Below are 19527 nucleotides of genomic sequence, written 5' to 3' on the forward strand. Positions count from 1 at the left end.
CCAATGGCTTATGCTCTAAGATCAAGAATCGACAAATGGGATCTCATAAAACTGCAAAGCTTCTGTAAGACAAAGGACACTGTGGTTAGGACAAAATGGCAACCAACAAATTGGGAAAAGATCTTTACCAATCCTACAACAGATAGAGGCCTTATATCCAAAATATACAAAGAACTCAAGAAGTTAGACCGCAGGGAGACAAATAACCCTATTAAAAATGGGGTTCAGAGCTAAACAAACAATTCACAGCTGAGGAATGTCGAATGGCTGAGAAACACCTAAAGAAATGTTCAACATCTTTAGTCATAAGGAAAATGCAAATCAAAACAACCCTGAGATTTCACCTCACACCAGTGAGAATTGCTAAGATCAGAAACTCAGGTGACAGCAAATGCTGGTGAGGATGTGAAGAAAGAGGAACTCTCCTCCATTTTTGGTGGGATTGCAGACTGGTACAACCATTCTGGAAATCAGTCTGGAGGTTCCTCAGAAAATTGGACATTGAACTGCCTGAGGACCCAGCTATACGTCTCTCGGGCATATACCCAAAAGATGCCCCAACATATATGAACATATGAACACTATGTTCATAGCAGCCTTATTTATAATAGCCAGAAGCTGGAAAGAATCCAGATGCCCTTCAACAGAGGAATGGATACAGAAAATGTGGTACATCTACACAATGGAATATCACTTAGCTATCAAAAACAATGACTTTATGAAATTCATAGGCAAATGGTTGGAACTGGAAAATATGATCTTGAGTGAGGTAACCCAATCACAGAAAAACACACATGGTATGCACTCATTGATAAGTGGCTATTAGTCCAAATGTTTGAATTACCCTAGATGCAGAGAACACATGAAACTCAAGACGGATGATCAAAATGTGAATGCTTCACTCCTTCTTTAAAAGGGGAACAAGAATACACTTGGCAGGGAATAGAGAGGCAAAGATTAAAACAGAGACAGAAGGAACACCCATTCAGAGCCTGCCCCACATGTGGCCCATACATATACAGCCACCCAATTAGACAAGATGGATGAAGTAAAGAAGTGCAGGTTGACAGGAGCCGGATGTATATCTCTCCTGAGAGACACAGCCAGAATACATCAAATACATAGGCGAATGCCAGCAGGAAACCACTGAACTGAGAACAGGACCACTGTTGAGGGAATCAGAGAAAGAACTGGAAGAGCTTGAAGGGGCTCGAGACCCCATATGTACAACAATGCCAAGCAACCAGAGCTTCCAGGGACTAAGTCACTACCCAAAGACTATACATGGACTGACCCTGGGCTCCAACCTCATAGGTAGCAATGAATAGCCTAGTAAGATCACCAGTGGAAGGGGAAACCCTTGGTCCTGCTAAGACTGAACCCCCAGTGAACGTGATAGTTGGGGGCAGGGCGGTAATGGGGGGAGGATGGAGAAGGGAACACCCATAAAGAAGGGGAGGGGCTAGGGGGATGTTGGCTCGGAAACCGGGAAAGGGAATAACACTCGAAATGTAAATAAGAAATACTCAAGTTAATAAAAAAATTAAAAAAATTTTAGCATTTTGTAGAAACTGTAATGTTTAATGTTTCCTTACTCCCCTCTTGCTTAACTACTGTTTCCCCAATGTTAGAAAACTTACTGACGTTATTTTACTAAAATATCTTCTCGCCACCCCTCACCGGCTGACACACTCTGGAGAGTTGGCCCTACTCCTCCCCTTGGCAATGTGGGAGAGCTGGCCCTGGTAGCATGGGTGCAGGAGAGTTGGCCCTGATGGTGAGGGCATGCGAGAGCTGGCCGCCCCTCACCTGGCCAGCAGGAGAGCAAGCTCTAGTGGTGTGGGCTTTGAGGTGGCCCCTCTGTCAAGGTCCCATCCTGACGCCCAGGAAATGAGTGCGATGCATCATCATACTGACCAGAAGTTGATGACTTTTGGCAATTGACTTTCTTTTCCTATTCTGAGGTCAAAGCTGATGGCTTTTGGCAGTTAACTCTTTCTTACTGTTCCGGAGGGGCTGGAGCTGATAGCTCTGGCAATTGACTCCTACTGATAGTAGTAGGGGATTAGGAAAAGAAACTTAGTTACTTTGGCTCTTTACTCTTTTTTATTAATCATTTTATTCTTTTACATTTCAAATCATATCCCCCCTACCCAGTTTCCTCTCCCCAACGTCCTCAGCTCATCCCCCTCCCCTTTGCCTCTATGAGGGCACTCCTTCACCCACTCACCCACTCCTGCCTCATCACTCTAGCATTACTTTACACTGGGGCATCATGCCTTCCTCCCCTCCCATTGATGCCAGATAAGGCCATCCTCTGTTACACATGTAGCTGGAGCCACGGATCCCTCCATGTATACTCTTTGGTTGGTGGTTTAGTCCCTGAGAGCTCTGTGTGGTCCAGTTAGTTGATATTGTTCAGGGGTGGCTGACTGACCAGGGGAGAGGCTCAGATTTCATCAACTCCTTGTTAACTAGAGAGAAAGGAAAAGAAGGAAAGAAAGTTATGCACACACACACACACACACACACACACACACACACACACAGATAGACACACAAGCATACACATACCACTAGATGAAGCAGAAAAGGGTACACCAAGCTTTTATTTTTCTTCTAGCTTTTATAGCTTTTTAGAAAAAGTATTCTATGTAAGAAAAAAAGTGCCCATAGATAAAATGTTAGACAAAAGGGAGTTGCAGCAGAATGTAGATTATAAATTCAAAGCAGTGTTTCATTCTATAAGCTCATTATTAGTTCAAAGCAATAGTTTTACATGGCCTTGCTTTATCACAGTGCACACCTGCGGCCTCATCCTTGGACCTGACCTGGAATGAATGTTTTCCCTTAATTTTAAATTTGTTCCAAGTCTATTTTTTTTCCCAGTACAATTAGCTTGTGACACAGAACTCTGTTTGTAGCTTTTTATTCTACAGGGGGCTTAAAATTACTTGAGTTAATTCAGGAATTCTATAAAATCACCATTAATTATGAGATCATCAATTTGTCTAAACAGCATTATTACATGAAAGTACATTTTTGTATTGATCTACAGGAAATTTGTCCAATTCTGATGCTCAGGATTCATTAGGCTGTGTATTTGTGACAGGAAAGGTATATCAGCAGTAAGAAGCAGTCCTGGGATGAAGTCTCTGGTGTCCATGCCTCTCTCAGCACACCCATTGTAGTCATGCAAACTGGTGGACCATTTCCAGAGACCTCGCTTGCTTGTCATAGCCTTTTCTGCATGGATTCTGTCACCCACCCAACATCTTCCCCATCTGCTAGAGTATGTGAAGGGAGAGGTCCTGCTGATCCCCACAACTCAGGGCAATGGCAGGATATCTGAGAGTCTCTATGAGGGCCTGATTGAAGCTTTCCCCCTTTCCAGTTGAATTATATAGTGTGTGGATTAAGTCAATAAAAATGTTTCAAAAACTGTTTGTTACTCTGTACATGTTGAAATATACAATGATAATAAAGAAGTAAAGATGCTGTCTAAATCAGGTTTCAAAAGCCTTTCCTGTTCCTGAAGTATGGGGCCCATTCCCTTGCACACCAAACAGACAGGATGGTTCACTACTGCCATCCGAGTGTTTTAGACACCAGCTTCACAGAGCTGAGGCATCTCCAGGAATGGTCAAGCATCCCACAGGCTCAGGAAGTTTCTACATGCCACTGGCACCTTGAACATTATCTTAAACACTGACTTTGCATGTGTCAAAATTAACTTAAAACCTTCATGCTGAAACTCTGTGTAGGCAGCAATGTCTCCACTAGATCCCCTTGAAATTGCACTGAGGTCTGTGTTCCACTTAGCTACTGGCCTCTCCCAGTCCTGTTTCTAAATCTAGAGAACATTTTGTGTTTTGCAATTCGAAGCTTACACTGCTTGTTGTGGTCATTTGCATAGAGCCAGAACAATCGCAATGAACTCTCAGACCCTGATCCTTGAATTCTGCATATTGAGGTGCAGAAACATAGAAACCTACAGATTCACACTCCCCATTGGGATGAGAACTTGATTCTCAGACTTGAAACAGTCCACTCTCTGGTAAGGCTTTAGCTGACAGTCTGGAAGAGTCTAGCATGTGCTAACGTGGACTGTCTTTGAGTATTGATATTTTTGATGTTAAATAGGAACTTATCAGGACCCTGTGAGCTAGCCTGTGGTTCCTTCCTTGATCCCACATTGTAGTTTGCCTAAAATTCTCTTAAAGCAAACTCAGAGCTTTTGTAAAGCTGAACTATTCTAGCCTTCTGGTCTACCAAAGTTTGAGTGCGCAAGCTCTACCACTGCAACACACTACAGAGGGATAGCACTCGCAGTAGGAGCTCTTGGGATCCTGGAAGATGAAGTATAAGATCCAGTGTCAGCATTTTTTCTTTCTCTGATGACTGCAGGTGACTGACTCTTCTATCTTCATATGGTTTGTTCTCTGCTTATGTCAGGTCCCGACCTCTTGTTCTTGCTGTGTTAGATGAGGCCACACAGATAGCCTTGCTTTGATTTTTTTTTTTTTTTTGTGTGTGGGAAGACTGTGTCCTCAAATACAGTTACATTCTAGTATATGGATGGTTAAGAGTTTAATAACAAACCTTGGAGTCATGCTCTTTCCTTAATAACCAATAATGCTTATTTTCTCTGCTTCTAGTCTATCCACATGTTAGAATATTGGTCCACAGGCTGGCGAATATACTCTGTCTGTAGCCATTAGAAACAGTCAGATGCTATGAATGTTCAAGTCAGGGGACACCACCTTCAACTCAAAATCTGGAGAGTTTCTGCCTGTTGTCTGGTGTGGGGGTGGTGCAATGAGTAGAAGTAGGCTCTCAGGACAGGCCAATAGACATTAGTGGAGGCGGATGCTCCAGCATGTGTCAGGAGGAGTGTGGCCAATGCTGCATTATCTGCCCATCTCAGGGACTTAACTGAAACCAAGAACTTGAGTTGGCTGTGGCCATCCCCTCATTAATTTTGAGGGCTTGGTGTCTGTGTCAATTGCAGGCTGAGTACTATGAAGTCTGCTTTTTAACTAATGGAGAAATTGGTTCATTTATGGGAGCTCAGGTATGCTTGCAGTAATCTTTTTCTTTTTCTTTTTCTTTTTTTTTTTGGTTCTTTTTTTTCGGAGCTGGGGACCGAACCCAGGGCCTTGCGCTTCCTAGGCAAGCGCTCTACCACTGAGCTAAATCCCCAACCCAGTAATCTTTTTCTTAAAGTTCTGAATGCTATATTGGTTCATGGTCAGAAGGCTGCATGCTTCCAGAAGGATGAGCTAATGGCTATGGACTGGGCCATTAGCTAATGAGCAGGTCGATGTAAGAAGAATCCTGGATGCTGATCTGTCTTTTTGATGATTGAGTTTGATGTAAGGTGAAGGGTCTGTAGTCCGGCCTGTGAAGGAACACAGGGTCTCTAATGTGTGTGGGGTTAAACTGAGGTGCCATTCTACATGTAACTGCATATATTTGTGCAGAAAAGAGATCAAATTCCCCTATAGCTCCTTGTACTGGCGGAGGAGGGAGGGGGCATGGAGGGGGAGGGGTGAGAGAGAGAGTCTGTGGGAAAGTGAAAGTATGTCTGTCAGCATGGTATTTAGGCTGAAGTTTCTTTTTAAAAATTTTTTTTATTAGATATATTTCTTTACTTACATTTCAAATATCATTCCCTGTTGGGGACCGGGACCAGACTGCTGGACTAGGCACCCTGCCCTGAGCAGATTCCTAAGGGCTTGACCTTTTCAAAGAAAGAACATGTCCCCGGAAGACTGTTGCCTCTTTGTCTAAGGAGGATATCTTGGAATTTAATGATTCACCTTATGTCCTTGGGCACTTCTCAGTACTCCCCCTGCCCTAAGCTTCAATTCCTGCTTCAGAGCTTTAAATGTTGTACATTCCTCTCAATAAACAGACCTTGACAAGGACACTGCTTGGTCTCGCTCCTTTTTTTTGCCCGTTCTCCCACAGGTATGGGTCCCCCTCGACACTCACAAATAACTGGGTCCCCGCTGGCAGAGGCAATTCCCCTTCCCGGGTTCCTGTCCATAAGCTCCCTCTCCCCTCTCCTCCCCCTCCCCCATATGGGTATTCCCCCCATATATCTCCCTTACTGCCCCTCATATTTCCCTGTACTGGGGGTACAACCTTGGCAGAACCAAGGGCTTCCCCTTCCACTGGTGCCCCAACAAGGCTATTCTCTGCTACATATGCAGTTGGAGCCCTGGGTCAGTCAATGTATAGTCTTTGGTTAGTGGTTTAGTCTCTGGAAGCTCTGGTTGGTTGGCATTGTTGTTCTTATGGGGTTGCAAGCTCCTTCAACTCTTTCAATCCTTCCTCTAATTCCCCCCAAGGGGTTCCTGCTCTCAGTTCAGTGGTTTGCTGCTATAGGCTGAAGTTTCTGTAACCATTCTGAATATGGAAGTTTGCTGAGGAGGGCTAGCAGTCTGAGCTGTGGTGTTGAACTGTAGGGATTGGATGACCCAGTGATCCCAGACATGTGAATACCTGGAGAACATGACTTTCTGTTACCTGTGTCTTCTGCTGATGCCACTGGGAACTACCTTATGGTTTGTCTCCATTATTCCTGTATGTTTGGGTCCTGCGTCTGTATCTGTATTTTCTCTCTTGTCTGTGGTTCACAACATGATGGACATCCAGCTGGAGAGGGTTCACGTGATTATGTAGATCAGAAATTCCAGAGTCCTCTGAGATGTGACTCTTTCCCAGGAACACACCAGATGTTCTCCCAAGGAGCAAAGGGCAGGCAGGACTCTGCCCCCCACCATGTCCCTCATTACAATAATCTCGGGGGCCTCAGGACATATTCTGAATAGCCTGAAATACAGATCAACTTCTTGGCATCAAATTGTTTAGATATTGTCTGATTATTTAAATTCTAAACCTTGGTGAAGACATCTCCCATTTAAAGTCAAGAACCTCTTTCCCACTCTACCTTTCTTACGACTTTGTTCTATGTAATCCAAACTGGTCTGAAACTTGCTGGGTATATGAGGATGACCTTGGACTTATGGTCTTCCTGAGTGCTGGGATTATGGGTCTTTGTCACCATGCCCAGGTTTTTGAAATGCTGAGAATCAAACCAAATGTGTGCTACGTAAGTATTCTACCAACTTACCTCCACCACAACACACTCCCCTTTCTTTGGTCACCTTGTTGATAGGGTGGCTGCTAAAGATTAAGAATGCTATCTAGACACAGTTTGTGATCTTTGATGCCTTTGTTATCCCCTCTGCTCTCATACTCTTCATTGCTGTTTGTTATATACATAACACACACACACACACACACACACACACACACACACACACAATGTGTATGTTTTGACAAGAAAATTACTTATATCTGTGGAGTAAGATGTTGGTATCTCAACACATGTATACACTGTTTTATGTTTACATCTTGATAATCATGTCTATCTTCTCAAGCACTGGCCATTTCTTTGTGGTAAGAACATTAGAACTCTTCTGTTTTTTTTAGGATCTCACTTCCCTTTCACTATTTCATCACTTCAAGAACAATTGCATTGGTTTTCTTCCATTTCAAAATGTCTGTTGACCACATCCTCCCTTCTTTTTATGACTGTGGGTTAGTGAGCGACTAACAGTTTGTATGCTACAGTAGTCTCCATTCTGTGGTCTTTGGCCTATTTCAGACCTATTATATTTTCCTGATGAGATTTTAGAATGCATGTTTGCAATTCAGATAAGACTTGACTTTGTTATTATGTCAAGTAGGGTGTGTGTGTGTGTGTGTGTGTGTGTGTGTGTGTGTGTGTGTTCCTCTGATTTGGCCAGGACTACTTATGTAGGCATGTAACTGGCTTTATACTTAAGATTTAACCTCATGTCAGGATCCAAAAGATAGACTTGGGAGATGGTTCAGCAAACCTCTTTGTCCCTCTTTCCAGTGTGGCTGCATTGAATACATCTCTTTTTTTATGTTCTTTATTTTTACCTGTTTAGTTGGCTTTATTAATAGGTGTCAGACATGGTTGATTAGAGCTGTTGGGCCCAGGCTCTGATTTCCAATAACTCTAATTATATTTTGAAGTCTGTGATTAATACTCTGCCTCTCAGCAGGTGTGGCGCTAGTGTTCTGGAAGTCCGATATCTCCTAAAATGAAGCCCAGCCCTCTTCTCTTACAGACATTAGACCCAGGTATCAGATTCTTCTAATGAGAGGAGACCCATAGCGGGGAGAGAGACTTCTTAAGGCTCCCATTGGATAAAGTCACCTATAACTCAGGGCTGTCAGATTGCAGGATGATCCCACAGTATGAGAAAGACTGTCACCTCTGGGCATCTAGGTCTCTGCAGATGCCCTGTTGGCTGCCACAGTCTGAAGAATGATGCTTCTGGCCAAGAATGAGCATGGGATGGAGAGTCCTTGAGGGGGTCTGTGGGACCATTCCAAATGCACATGGGATAGAAAACAAAGATGGTGAATTCTCCAGGTCTCCAGAAAGCACTCGTGTCTGTGCAATTGCATCTGCTACTTTCCCCACAGTAATCACAAGTTAGCACATACCTCACTGGTTGTCATCATGGAGATTTCACCATGCCTTGGCTCAGGAGTAGGAAGTTGTGGTACAATTGGGTAGTTCCTGGCCAGTGGGGGTGGTATGCTTTGTTCTTCACTGATAAATGGCAGTGGCCTCAGATTGCTGTTCATAGTGACAGAGCAAGCCTATTTCTGACTGGCCTGCTGTGCAGAATCTAGACCACTGGCAGTGGGTGACAGCCCAGTTGAGGTTAATCGAAGTCTCGTCGCAGGCTCTGCTGTAAGTCTGGCCTCTTGGCCTCACATCTTCTTTGTGGGATCCTTCCCTATCTCCAGCTTCCTCAGCTGGTCAGGGAGATTTGGTCCAGAACTAGAAGCCTTAATAATCTGAGCAGGTAAGAGAGGAGTAAAATGTACAGTCTTGGACATTGACTAAAGGGTCCTGCAGAGGATATCAAGGTAAGTGGCTTGGAGGCTGGGTTGTTAGGAAACTCACTATTCCTTTCTAGGCTGGCAAAATGCAAGGAGGTCCTGGTGACATAATTCTAGAAAGACCATCAGGATCAGCCTAGCAAACCTTGCTCATCATCTTTGTATAGGCCTTGAAAATAGATTGCTCCCTAACTAGTACTCTTTGGAATGGATAGTGGATTCCTCATCAGGCATCATGACCATCTTCACCTGCCACACCTGGGGTGTGGCAAACTTCCAAGAACATGCTTCTGTGTCCGCCGAAGTTCTTGTCAACTTAGTGTGGGCAACAAGACCCTTTCCCTTGCCCAGAATTCCAGTGTCCCTCCTCCTATACCTCTACACACCAACTTCTGAAGTGTCTGGACACCCCCGATGTGCTTTTCCTGCAGCCCCTGCCTTCTTCCACATTTAGCACATTGGGTTCCCAGGAAGGTCCTCACAGCCTGCACATCCAGCATACAGTCCTGGACTTTGAGAGTATGTGATAAAAATCTGGATGATTGCAGTAAGGTGAGGATGCATGAGTCCCCATAGCTTATTGTTTCTCTCCATTGCAAAGAAATGTAGTGCTTCTGTCCTAACAAGAGTTTGGCATAAAAATGGGCAGAAAGAGGACGAAGATCTAGAGAAACACAGTCCCACACTGGCAGAGTTGCATATGAGTCCAGGAGAAAGGAAGGGATGGGACTTTACTGAAGCAATGCTGGGGTTTTTCCTGAGGAAATGCTAGCCACACTCACCATGACCAAGCTCCATTATATAACTTTTGCACACAGGAGACTCCTGCATGCTCACAGAGGCTTCAGGGCCTTTATATAACCTCCCTCCCTTCCTGAGCACAGGAAGAGCTGTTCTCATGGTCTCTGTCTCTAGGAGATCAGTTGCAATTTAGTGCACTTGACTGCATGCACAAACTCTAACAGTTTACAATGATCACTAGGTTATTGAAGTCAGCAGCAATAAGGACAGAAAGAGCTTGTCCTCAACACTCACCCTTTCCTTCTGTCTCCAGCTGAGAACACTGGATTTTCTCTCCTTCTCAGAAAATCAGGAGTAATTCTTGGTGAACATTTCTAGTGTGTGGTTGTGACGAATGGTGGTGGGGACCATGTCTTTGTGACCTGGTGGCTTTGGAAGTGGTGAATCCATGTCCTTAGCTAAAGAGCTGATGAGCACAACAACCCAGAACTTTCTAGCACACAGAGAGTCTCTACCTGCTCCCCGGAGGAGTCATTTCTTGACCAACTCAGCCACTTCGGCAGTGGAAAGAGAGCTAGTACCTTCCAGACCCATGCAAGAAGAATGCTTCCATGAGCAAAAGTTCTTCCTAGGGAAGGATGGTACTTGCCTTGCTTCCTCGATGATTGATGTAGCATCTTTTCCAGTTTTGCATCTTTCTAAATGGCCGCATCCAGCATAAAGCCAGTGTTTGATAAAATTTAGCTTGTAGAATACATACATACATACATACATACATACATACATACATACTACATACATACATAAATACATATGTACATACAAACATGATGAGCAGACAATATTGCCTGGCATTTGGTTTGCTGGATTACAAAAGCTGAGCCCCTTAGCCCTGATTTCTTTGTTCTTACTTGTTCCTTGTGCAGTGGTCTTGGGAGTTGCTATGTCCTGGTTCTTGGTCCTGAAGTGCCTCCTTACTGTCTGCATCATCTCTCACTTATCTGTCAGCTCTACAGGTAAGAGGAGCAAGGCACATTTCGTTTCAAGGATGGGAAAAGTGGGAGTTGAGCAATAAGGTGCCTTAGGAGAACTTCATAGACCACTCAAGCCTCCAGGAGTCCCTTCAACGTTCGTGGCTCCTTGACCCCTGGGAAACATTGTCGGTAGCTGCAGAGATTTGGGACAGCTTTCTGAGCATTTTTATTTCTTTTCCGCAGAGAGTTATGGTTGTATAAGAAAAACATGCTTTGGTGGAAGATGTTTACATAATACTACTAGATCTTGTGAATTCTCCAAAGGTTGTTTCTCCCAACTGCAGGAATTTGCAGTCCCACGTAAGCCACTCTTCAGTCTTACTTCTAGTTTACCTTCAGCTCCTTCAAGGATGGAGCTGGGAATGTGGGCTTCTGGGAGATAGTGGGGATGATGATACTGGGTGTAGTCACTAGGGATAAATCTGAGAGATTCCGGTTCTGTTTCTCAAATCAACCTCACAGGGCTACTGGAGAGTGAAGAGTGAGCCCACACATTTTTTTTTGCCATGCAAGGGATCAAATTCATGGCACCATGCATCCTTAGTGAACAATCTACTACTGGACACTGTCTCCATTGCACCAAACTGTCCCTCTGTTGATTGGTTCTCCGAAACAATCACAAAGGGACTCAGAGGAAAGAGAAACAAAGACAGAGAGAATGAAGGGACAGACTTCTTACCACTGGATGCGTCATCCTCTCTGTCTCAGGAGATAACAATTCTTGGGGGGGGTGTGTTTGTTTACTTCACAGTACTTCTATTAAACCGAAGAGTTGAGCAGAGAGGCTGTTCTGAAGACAATTGTACTGAACTAGCATTCTCGGCAACACTGGGGATTGATTGGATGTTTAGTTATAACCATCAATGCTGCTACAGTGAACAGTGCAACAACAAGCCCATTAATGGTGAGTGTAGCTGTCTCTGTACCTCCACTCTCTGCTCATATCTCCTTTGCTGTTCCATGGGGGCTCATCACAGATGCTTGTCTTCTTGTAGCGCTCCTTGGAAATGGTTTGAATTACACATAGACTCTTCTCCTGTGAGGTAGACTGAGTGGGGTTTAGATGGCAGGACTTGGTCTTGGGGATTTTCTCTAAATTTTCTCATGGTTTAACAGCTTTGCTCTGCCCCTCTGACTGATGGCCTTTTCTCACCTATTTAATCCCCAAGGTTCATTTTTTGTTTTGTTGAGAAGTAGTCTTGCTGTGTTTTGGAAGCTTGTCTTTAACTTCTTAGTTCAAGCAGTCCTCCTGCCTCAGCCTCCCATGTTAGAGTAGCTGGGAGCACAGGTGTGTGTGGACCACACCTGGGCCATCCCTCTCAACTTACGAGCGGAACCCTTTTTAGAAAACGGATCATCTCCTCTCCCATTACCTAGGACTTTTTCTCCATGGCAGAGAGCAGAGTAACTGATGAAGGTGAGGATGGCTCTGAATCCCCATGAGGTCCCCCATGGTGCTCTCACCCCAGTGCCTTTCTCCTGCACCTCCTCCCAGTTCATCCCCACTGCAACGCTTTTTGGTAGAATCCTGGGAAAACCTTGCATTAGATGAGTCATGGATAGACATGTTTCTTCTGCCTGTTTCCCGAGATGAAAACTTTTCTCTTTCCATTCAGTGTCTCCATTGTCTTTACAACCCAATGGTGTTGAATGTCCAACCTGCTACAGTGAACTTGGCACGTGTAGGCCAGTCTCCCTAAAGTGCACAGGGGCACAGACGACGTGTGTTAATGTCACTGGCCAAGGTATGATTATTCCCTCAAATGTTTTGTTAAGGGCACAGCAGGCCATTCATCACTATGTAGTGAATTATGCCAAATGTAGCAACTGAAAAACAGTGAATATATACTATATCTCAGAATGTGTCAATCTGTAACCTGAGGATGGCCACGTGCATGGGCCTGGCTCAGAGTGTTCCTAGGGTGCTCTGTTCATTGGTCAACTTCTGTTCCCAGCTCACTCGTTTCAATTCTTTTACTTATGGTCTCTTTATGGTCTACTGTAATGTTCTCATGATTCACTGCTGGCTTTCCTCAGAGCAGATGTAAAGTAGAGACACAGACAGAGACGGGGAGCTGTGGATTTAATGCTCTATCTCAGAATCGACACATTATTTCCTCTTATAGACTGTTGGTAGTTTAGATCAACCCTGATTGGACATAGGTGGGAGCTGCCAATTGGCTGCTTGGGGCATCTTTGAAACCTGTCTCCACATGGAGAAAGTGGTCGTATGGGGCTAAGTGCTCCTAAGGTTTGGAAGGAGTCATTTGTTGGGAGGTAAGAGTTAAGGATGGATGGGAAGGGATGGGCATGAAGGAATGTAACTGTTTGTCACGGAAGAGTCAGATTTGGGTACCTGTGTTGCTATGACGTCCTGGAAGTGTAGGCTAATGGCACTTCAGTGCTAGATGTCTTTACCACTACTGCCGTTGTGGCAACCAAAGCCTAGCACAAGCGCTCAAGTTTTACCTGGTGTCACTCTTAATTTAGAAAAACATGTAATCATTTACTAAGAGAAAAATATATATTTATTATAAATGGTCCTGCCAGGGGTTTGCCCTGGCCTTTTAGGGTTCAGAGCTGAGGTGGAACACAGCACTGATGGAGGCCAAAAGACTGATGACCTCCAGCCTTCTGACTCTGACTGTATTGGGGGCCAGAAGCTGACAGTCTCTGGAAAGTTAACACTCTCTTGCTTATTCTGTGGCTGAAAACCACTGGCTTCTTTTCTCTTTAACTCTCTGTGCTTTAGTAAGCACTGTATCTTTATTTTATAACTCTGTACCTTATTAAATTCTGTATCTTTGCTTCATAACTCTCTGTGCTTTAGTAAGCACTGTATCTTTATCTTACAACTCTCTGTCCTTTATTAAACACTGAAAACTTAACTCTTTCTTACTGTTCTGTGCTTAAATCAGTGCTAATAACATCTTACTCTGCCATTCTCTCCTTATTTGTGCTTAGTTAATCTCTGATTCCTGGTGATTAACATGTGCTGTGTAGGAGCTGGAAATTCGGTAAGGATTTATTGCTTGTGCTCCTTTTTCTGACAAGTCAGACAGGAGTCCCTGACTGGTTAGAGAAGAGGCTCGGAGCTCATCGACTCTTTTGAACTGGAGAGAAAAGAAAGCAAAGGAAAAAAAAAGCAGACAACACAGAAATGGCTACACTACCTTCTTTATTGCTTTCAGCTTTTTGTAGTTTTTAGACAAAAAGTTCTCTATGTAAGAAAGAACTACCATGGGGGCTGGAGAGATGGCTCAGAGGTTAAGAGCTCTGACTGAGGGGTTGGGGATTTAGCTCAGTGGTAGAGCGCTTGCCTAGGAAGTGCAAGGCCCTGGGTTCGGTCCCCAGCTCCAAAAAAAAAAGAACCAAAAAAAAAAAAAAAAAAAAAAGAGCTCTGACTGCCCTTCCAGAGGTCCTGAGTTGATTTCCCAGCCACCACATGGTGGCTCACAACCATGTGTAATGGGATCTGATGCTCTCTTCTGGTGTGTCTGAAGACAGCGACAGTGTATCATATAAATAAAATAAGATTTAAAAAAAAAGAAAGAATTACCTCATAGATAAAATGTTACAAAAAAAGAAGAGTTACAGAAAGGTATCAATAAGGGGTTGAGAACAGTGTTTCATACTGTAAGCTCATTGTAAGTCCAAAGCAACATTTTTTACATGGCCTTGCTTTATCACAGTGCCCACTTGTGGCTTCATCCTTGGACTTGAATGTTTTTCCTTGAACACAAATTTGTCCCAAGCCTATATCTCTTTTTAGTGTAATTATGAAAGCTCATTGTGTTTCTTTTTATGCAGCTTTTACTTAATATTTATGAGGAGTGGGCACATTCTATTCTTGATTTTAACCTTATTACATCTTTCTAGAAAAACAAGTAAAAACATTTCTTAATACTTTCTTTTTAAAATTTATTTGAATCAAAGCAGGAATTCTATAAAATCATTAATTTACCTAAATAGCATTAATTTATGAAAGCTCATCTTCATGTTGATCTGCAGGAAATTTGCCCAAGAGGGTGTGCTGAGGCCCAGGAATTGTTAGACTATGTAATAGTGATAGAAGAGGCATATAAATAGCAAGAAGCAATTTAGGGATGAAGTCTCTTGGGCCTTGCCTCTCAGAGCTCACCTATCACAGACCATGCTAAACAAAATAAAACAAAACAAACAAAAACACTCCCCCAACCCAAAACAAAACAAACAAAACCCCCAAACCAAACCAAACCCAACCCAACCAAACCAAAGCAAAAATGGTGGGCCAAATTCATAAAAGTCATCTGTTAGCCTTAGCCTCTCCTAGATGGTTCCTCATAGGTCCCACAAACCACTGAGGTAGGAACTTGGAAAACAACTGTAGAAATTTTCTTTCTGGAATGCACAGCCAGAGGGAGGGGCTGGTAACTCTTTCCTGACCAATATTTGGAAAATCTCATGGAGCCATAGAATGAGTGGTGTTTTGGGTGCTGTTTGAATGGTAGACTAAGAATGGTGGGACTGGAGGCAAGCTATGCTTTTACTTTACTTGGAAAGAATTTTGACAGAAGTTCTGGGGCAAGCAAGGGAAGGGCTCTTTGTCTAGATGGGTTGATGTTAATGAGGAAAATGTGGTGTCCCAGAATTCAAAAGATGACTAAAACCATCCACAGTGGGACAGGCTTCTACCTCAGCTTATGTTGGGAAAGAGATGTCTGGTGTATTCTACAGTTATACTCATAGGGAACTCGGAGACCTCGGAAGAAGGATCAGTTTGTGAGAGATCCACAAATTTTCCTCCAGGTAGGGAAGGAGAAAAAGGATAGAGTGGGGAAGGCAGGTTTCACAAGAAGGGTTTTAGCCAACAATCGAGACCCTGCATCTGGCCTTCTTCCTCATCCGTATCAAGCTCCTACTGAATGGTTACCCAGAGGTCTCACTGTTCGTCTTGTGTCTGAGACAGTGGGGCCAGAGGACAAGATGGCCCGACTTCCACATGGATGGAGCTGTGCTCATAATCTCACCCAGAGGTGGGAGTCACAAATTCTGGACCATTCTGAGCAGTTTCCTTTCAAAGGATGTGGGTGAGAAGGGGAGATGAAATGAGAGAGAAAAAGTGATTCTTGGGTCTTTTCATTAACAGGAATTAGGGAGGACTTCATTAAGATACACGCCATGGGCTGTGCAACCCAGACTGCCTGCAACTTGAAGAACGTGATCATCTTGAATAATATTAAAATCGATACCTCCTGTGTCAGTGGGAGCCCCCCACTCAGGTCTGTCTTATCTGTTCTGGCTAGTCTTTTCCTAATGAAAGCCTTGTTTTGATCCTTCGGCTACTGTCACTACCACGATGCTTCCTGTTTATACACATCAACAACGTTTTGTGACTCCTTTACCCAACAGAACAGAAGTAAAGGCCAGTGGCTGCTTGTATTTTAAACTGAGAAACCTCTTTCTTCTTTCTGTACTCCAGGTACTCCCCCTCTCTCAGCACGGATCAAAAGACGAGCTCAGCAACTGCTCCCACACTGTGCCTGCTTGCTGCTGTGCTCCCTGCCATCATGGTCATGGAGTCATTCTCTGAACTGTGAACGCTCAGTAAACTCTTTCTTTTGGAAATTTCCTTGGTCATGGCGTCTTCACAGCAATAGAAAAGAAACTAAGACATCATTTCTGGAAAAGTAGTAGCATCAAAACCCCCTTTCAATAAGAATAGCAAGAACCAGAACCGGCTAAAGTGATCTCATTTTAATTTGATCATTTCTATAAAGATCTTGCCTTGGGCTGGAGAGATGGCTCAGTGGTTAAGAGCACTGACTGCTTTTCCAGAGGTCCTGAGTTCAATTCCCAGCAACCACAGGGTGGCTCACAGTTATCTGTAGTGGGATCAGATGTCCTCTTCTGGTATGTCTGAAGACAACAACAGTGTACCCACATATATAATCTTGTCTTGCCAACTTGACACAAACCAGGGTCACCTGGGAAGAGGGAACCTCAACAGAGAAAAATGCCTCCATCAGATTGGTTTGTAGAAAAATTCGTGGAGCATTTCCTTGATTGATGTTTGATGTGGGACCAAGCCCACTATGGGCAGTACCATCCCTAGGCAAGTGGTCCTGGGAGGAATGAGAAAGGAGGACATGCCTAGCAAGCACAAGGCCCTGGGTTCGGTCTCCAGCTCCAAAAAAAAAAAAAAAAAAAAAAGAAAGAAAGGAGGACAAACATAAGCCTGAGGAGCCAGTCAGTAAGCAGTGCACCTCCATGATACTACATTTCCTGTCTCCAAGTTCCTACCTTGAGATCCTGCCCTGGCTTTCCTCCACGGTGTAACCTGTAAGATAAAATAAAGACTTTCCTTCCCAAGTTGCTTTGGGTCATGGTATTTATTATAGCAGTAGAAAGCAATCTAGAACACTCTCTTGTCACAGCACTTTTAGAGTAATCATTATCAAATGAGGGGGTTTTTGAGCTCACAGTGAATGACTGTAGTGAACAAAAATTTACAGAAGGTACAGCCCAGCTGCTGCTCCAGTGTGGAACAGCTGGCACAACTCAGATTGCCAGAATACAGTGGATTGTACAAGCCAGTTTCCTTTTCTTTTTTCTCCTCTTGATGCACTGTCTGCTTGTATCTTTTTTTTCCCAACCTGTTTCCTTTCAGACTCTCCATTGTTGGCTCCCACTCTCACCGATCTTCCCCTGTACCCCATTCTCTTCTGTGATAAACAACATGGGGGGCTTTGAAGTGGACAGATGATGGACACCTCAAGAGTCAGAGGGAAAACACCACAGCAGGATGGAGTCAAGAAGCCACTGCCCCACCATGAAAGCAAGAATGGCGGGGGTGGGGTGGGGAATAATAAAAAGTTGTGAGAATCTGAGGGAACTGGTTTCTAGTGGTGCTTGAGAGGGAAGAGGGCTGCCAGTTCCTTCCTTCCCTTCCCTCCCTTCCTCCCTCCCTTCCTCCCTCCCTCCCTCCCTTCCTTCCTTCCTTCCTTCCTCCCTCCCTCCCTCCCTCCCTCCCTCCCTCCCTTCCTTCCTTCCTTCCTTCCTTCCTTCCTTCCTTCCTTCCTCCCTTCCTTCCTTCCTTCCTTCCTTCCATGTATCTGAAGGTCCACTTCACCCCCAGCCATTTGGATTACAGGCTTCAATGGCCAGTCATATTTAGGTCCCCCGCCCCATGTAGGTGCTGGGGATTTGAAATCAGGTCCCCAGACTTGCACAGCAAATGCTTTTACCCACTGAGCCATCTTCCTGTGTTTGAATGTCACACAGTATCAAGCCAGCCAAAATCCCCACCTAGATGGGAGAGGGGATCATAATGTACCATCCTTACCCAAGTATCCACAGGCAATTGAAGTCTTCTTGGGAGGGAGACTGAGTTTCCTTCAGGGATATGGCCTCTGAGGGGCTACGCATGCTCCAGTAGACAGCCCTGCATCCATGTGTGTACAGGTATCACTAAAAAGTGGGGCCTGTGAAAGGAGGGAAAGGGATGGGAATAGGAGAGGAATTGGGGGGATGGAATGGGGGGGTTAATTAAAATGTAATATGTACATGTATGGAAATCTCAATAAAATGCATTCATAGCTATAAGAAATGACAAACAAAATACAAAAAGGGAAGAGAAACACACACACACACACACACACACACACACACACACACACACACACACACAATCAGAGGAAATACATCTTAGAGAGACCCAAGGTGTGGGGAGAGGCATATCAAGATAAAAGGGATGCAGTCATGGTGGCCTACAAAGGCAGAGACAGGCAGATCTCTGTGAGTTAGAGGCTTGCCTGATCTACATAGTGAGTTCCAAGTCAGCAAAGGCTACACAGGGAAACGAAACTAACCAACCAAACGGCACAAAATTTGAGGGGCCGGGGGGGGGGGAGGGGGGCATCTCCACCTAGTGACCACTCATGGCATAACTGATAATTTAGCCTATTTTGCTTTCCTCCTTCACTTCATTCTATTCGCTCTAACCATGCCGCCTTTTGGACTCCATGGCAACTCTGAGCAGCTCTGTCACTTGAGGTCAATGTGGATGATGCCTCAGGGACCCCTGAAGCCCTCAGTGGATGTCCGTAGCGGCGACAGGCCAACTGACGTCTTCAGGGGTGATAGGTCCTCCCAGTTCCTGTTGTTCCTCCAACAGGGGAAGTGATGTCGGCAGGTGGGTCTCTTGGCCCTGGCTGACTCTGAAGCCTGAAACACAGCTTAGTGGGGACTGAAGGCAGGATTAGGATGGGCAGATGGTGCTGAGACTCAGGGGCTCCTGAGGTGTGAAGCAGTAGAGAGCCAAGCATGGAGGCACAGTCAGGCACAGTCTTGCACCGTCTGGGGATACAGGGGAAGAACCTGGGCGTGTAGCCTAGCCCTCTGCGTGATTCCGCTGTGCCTCGATTCAGATGTGCTGCCATTTATACTCTGCGCTGGAGACTGCAGGGCCAAGTAGCTGCTGTGGGTATGGATGCAGTGTCTGGGAGGGTCCTGGGAAAAAGGCCTCAGAACTTACCTGTACGCTGCTGCCACTTTGTAGGGTGGCGGCAGCTCCTTTGTGTCATGGTTTAACAGCAATTTCTGCTTTGGTGTGCGTGGCCTGGGGATCCATGGGGTGTTTAGCCATATGGGCTTTGTGGGCTCTTACAGGAATGACTGCTGGCTACCCAGTGGGGAAAGATGATGTATCTTCTGGTGGAAGCCACCTGGGGACCTTAGCGATTTGCTACAGGTAGATTATACTAGTGGTGACGGTACACTGCATCCGGCCCCCTCTCAGGAGTGGACGCATGGA

The 19527-nt window shown here is 44.7% G+C and overlaps 1 protein-coding gene across 2 annotated transcripts; it reads left to right on the forward strand.

The window, feature by feature from the left end:
- Positions 1-8713: 8713 nt before the first annotated feature.
- Lypd8l1 (LY6/PLAUR domain containing 8 like 1) lies at positions 8714-17084 on the forward strand. 2 transcript variants are annotated; one of them, NM_031537.2, is made up of 7 exons: positions 8714-8806; positions 10626-10715; positions 10917-11033; positions 11485-11637; positions 12350-12478; positions 15862-15994; positions 16195-17081. In NM_031537.2, exons 2-7 carry the CDS (start codon positions 10643-10645, stop codon positions 16310-16312), a joined length of 723 nt encoding a protein of 240 aa, NP_113725.1. In that variant the 5' UTR covers positions 8714-8806; positions 10626-10642; the 3' UTR covers positions 16313-17081. The 2 variants fall into 2 exon arrangements, with proteins under 2 accessions (NP_113725.1, XP_006246439.2); XM_006246377.4 differs by lacking the exon at positions 8714-8806 and adding an exon at positions 8847-8985 and having other exon boundaries at positions 16195-17084.
- The last annotated feature ends 2443 nt before the right edge of the window (positions 17085-19527 follow it).

This window comes from Rattus norvegicus, chromosome 10 (genome assembly GCF_036323735.1).
Source record: "Rattus norvegicus strain BN/NHsdMcwi chromosome 10, GRCr8, whole genome shotgun sequence".
Classification (NCBI taxonomy): domain Eukaryota; kingdom Metazoa; phylum Chordata; class Mammalia; order Rodentia; family Muridae; genus Rattus; species Rattus norvegicus.

Bases quoted from the DNA above. Each gene is read 5' to 3' on its own strand.
- Lypd8l1 (NM_031537.2), top strand. From the start codon at position 10,643: ATGTCCTGGTTCTTGGTCCTGAAGTGCCTCCTTACTGTCTGCATCATC. The intron at 12,479-15,861 runs GTATGATTATTC...TTTCATTAACAG, and splicing joins TGTTAATGTCACTGGCCAAG to GAATTAGGGAGGACTTCATT. The intron at 15,995-16,194 runs GTCTGTCTTATC...TCTGTACTCCAG, and splicing joins AGTGGGAGCCCCCCACTCAG to GTACTCCCCCTCTCTCAGCA.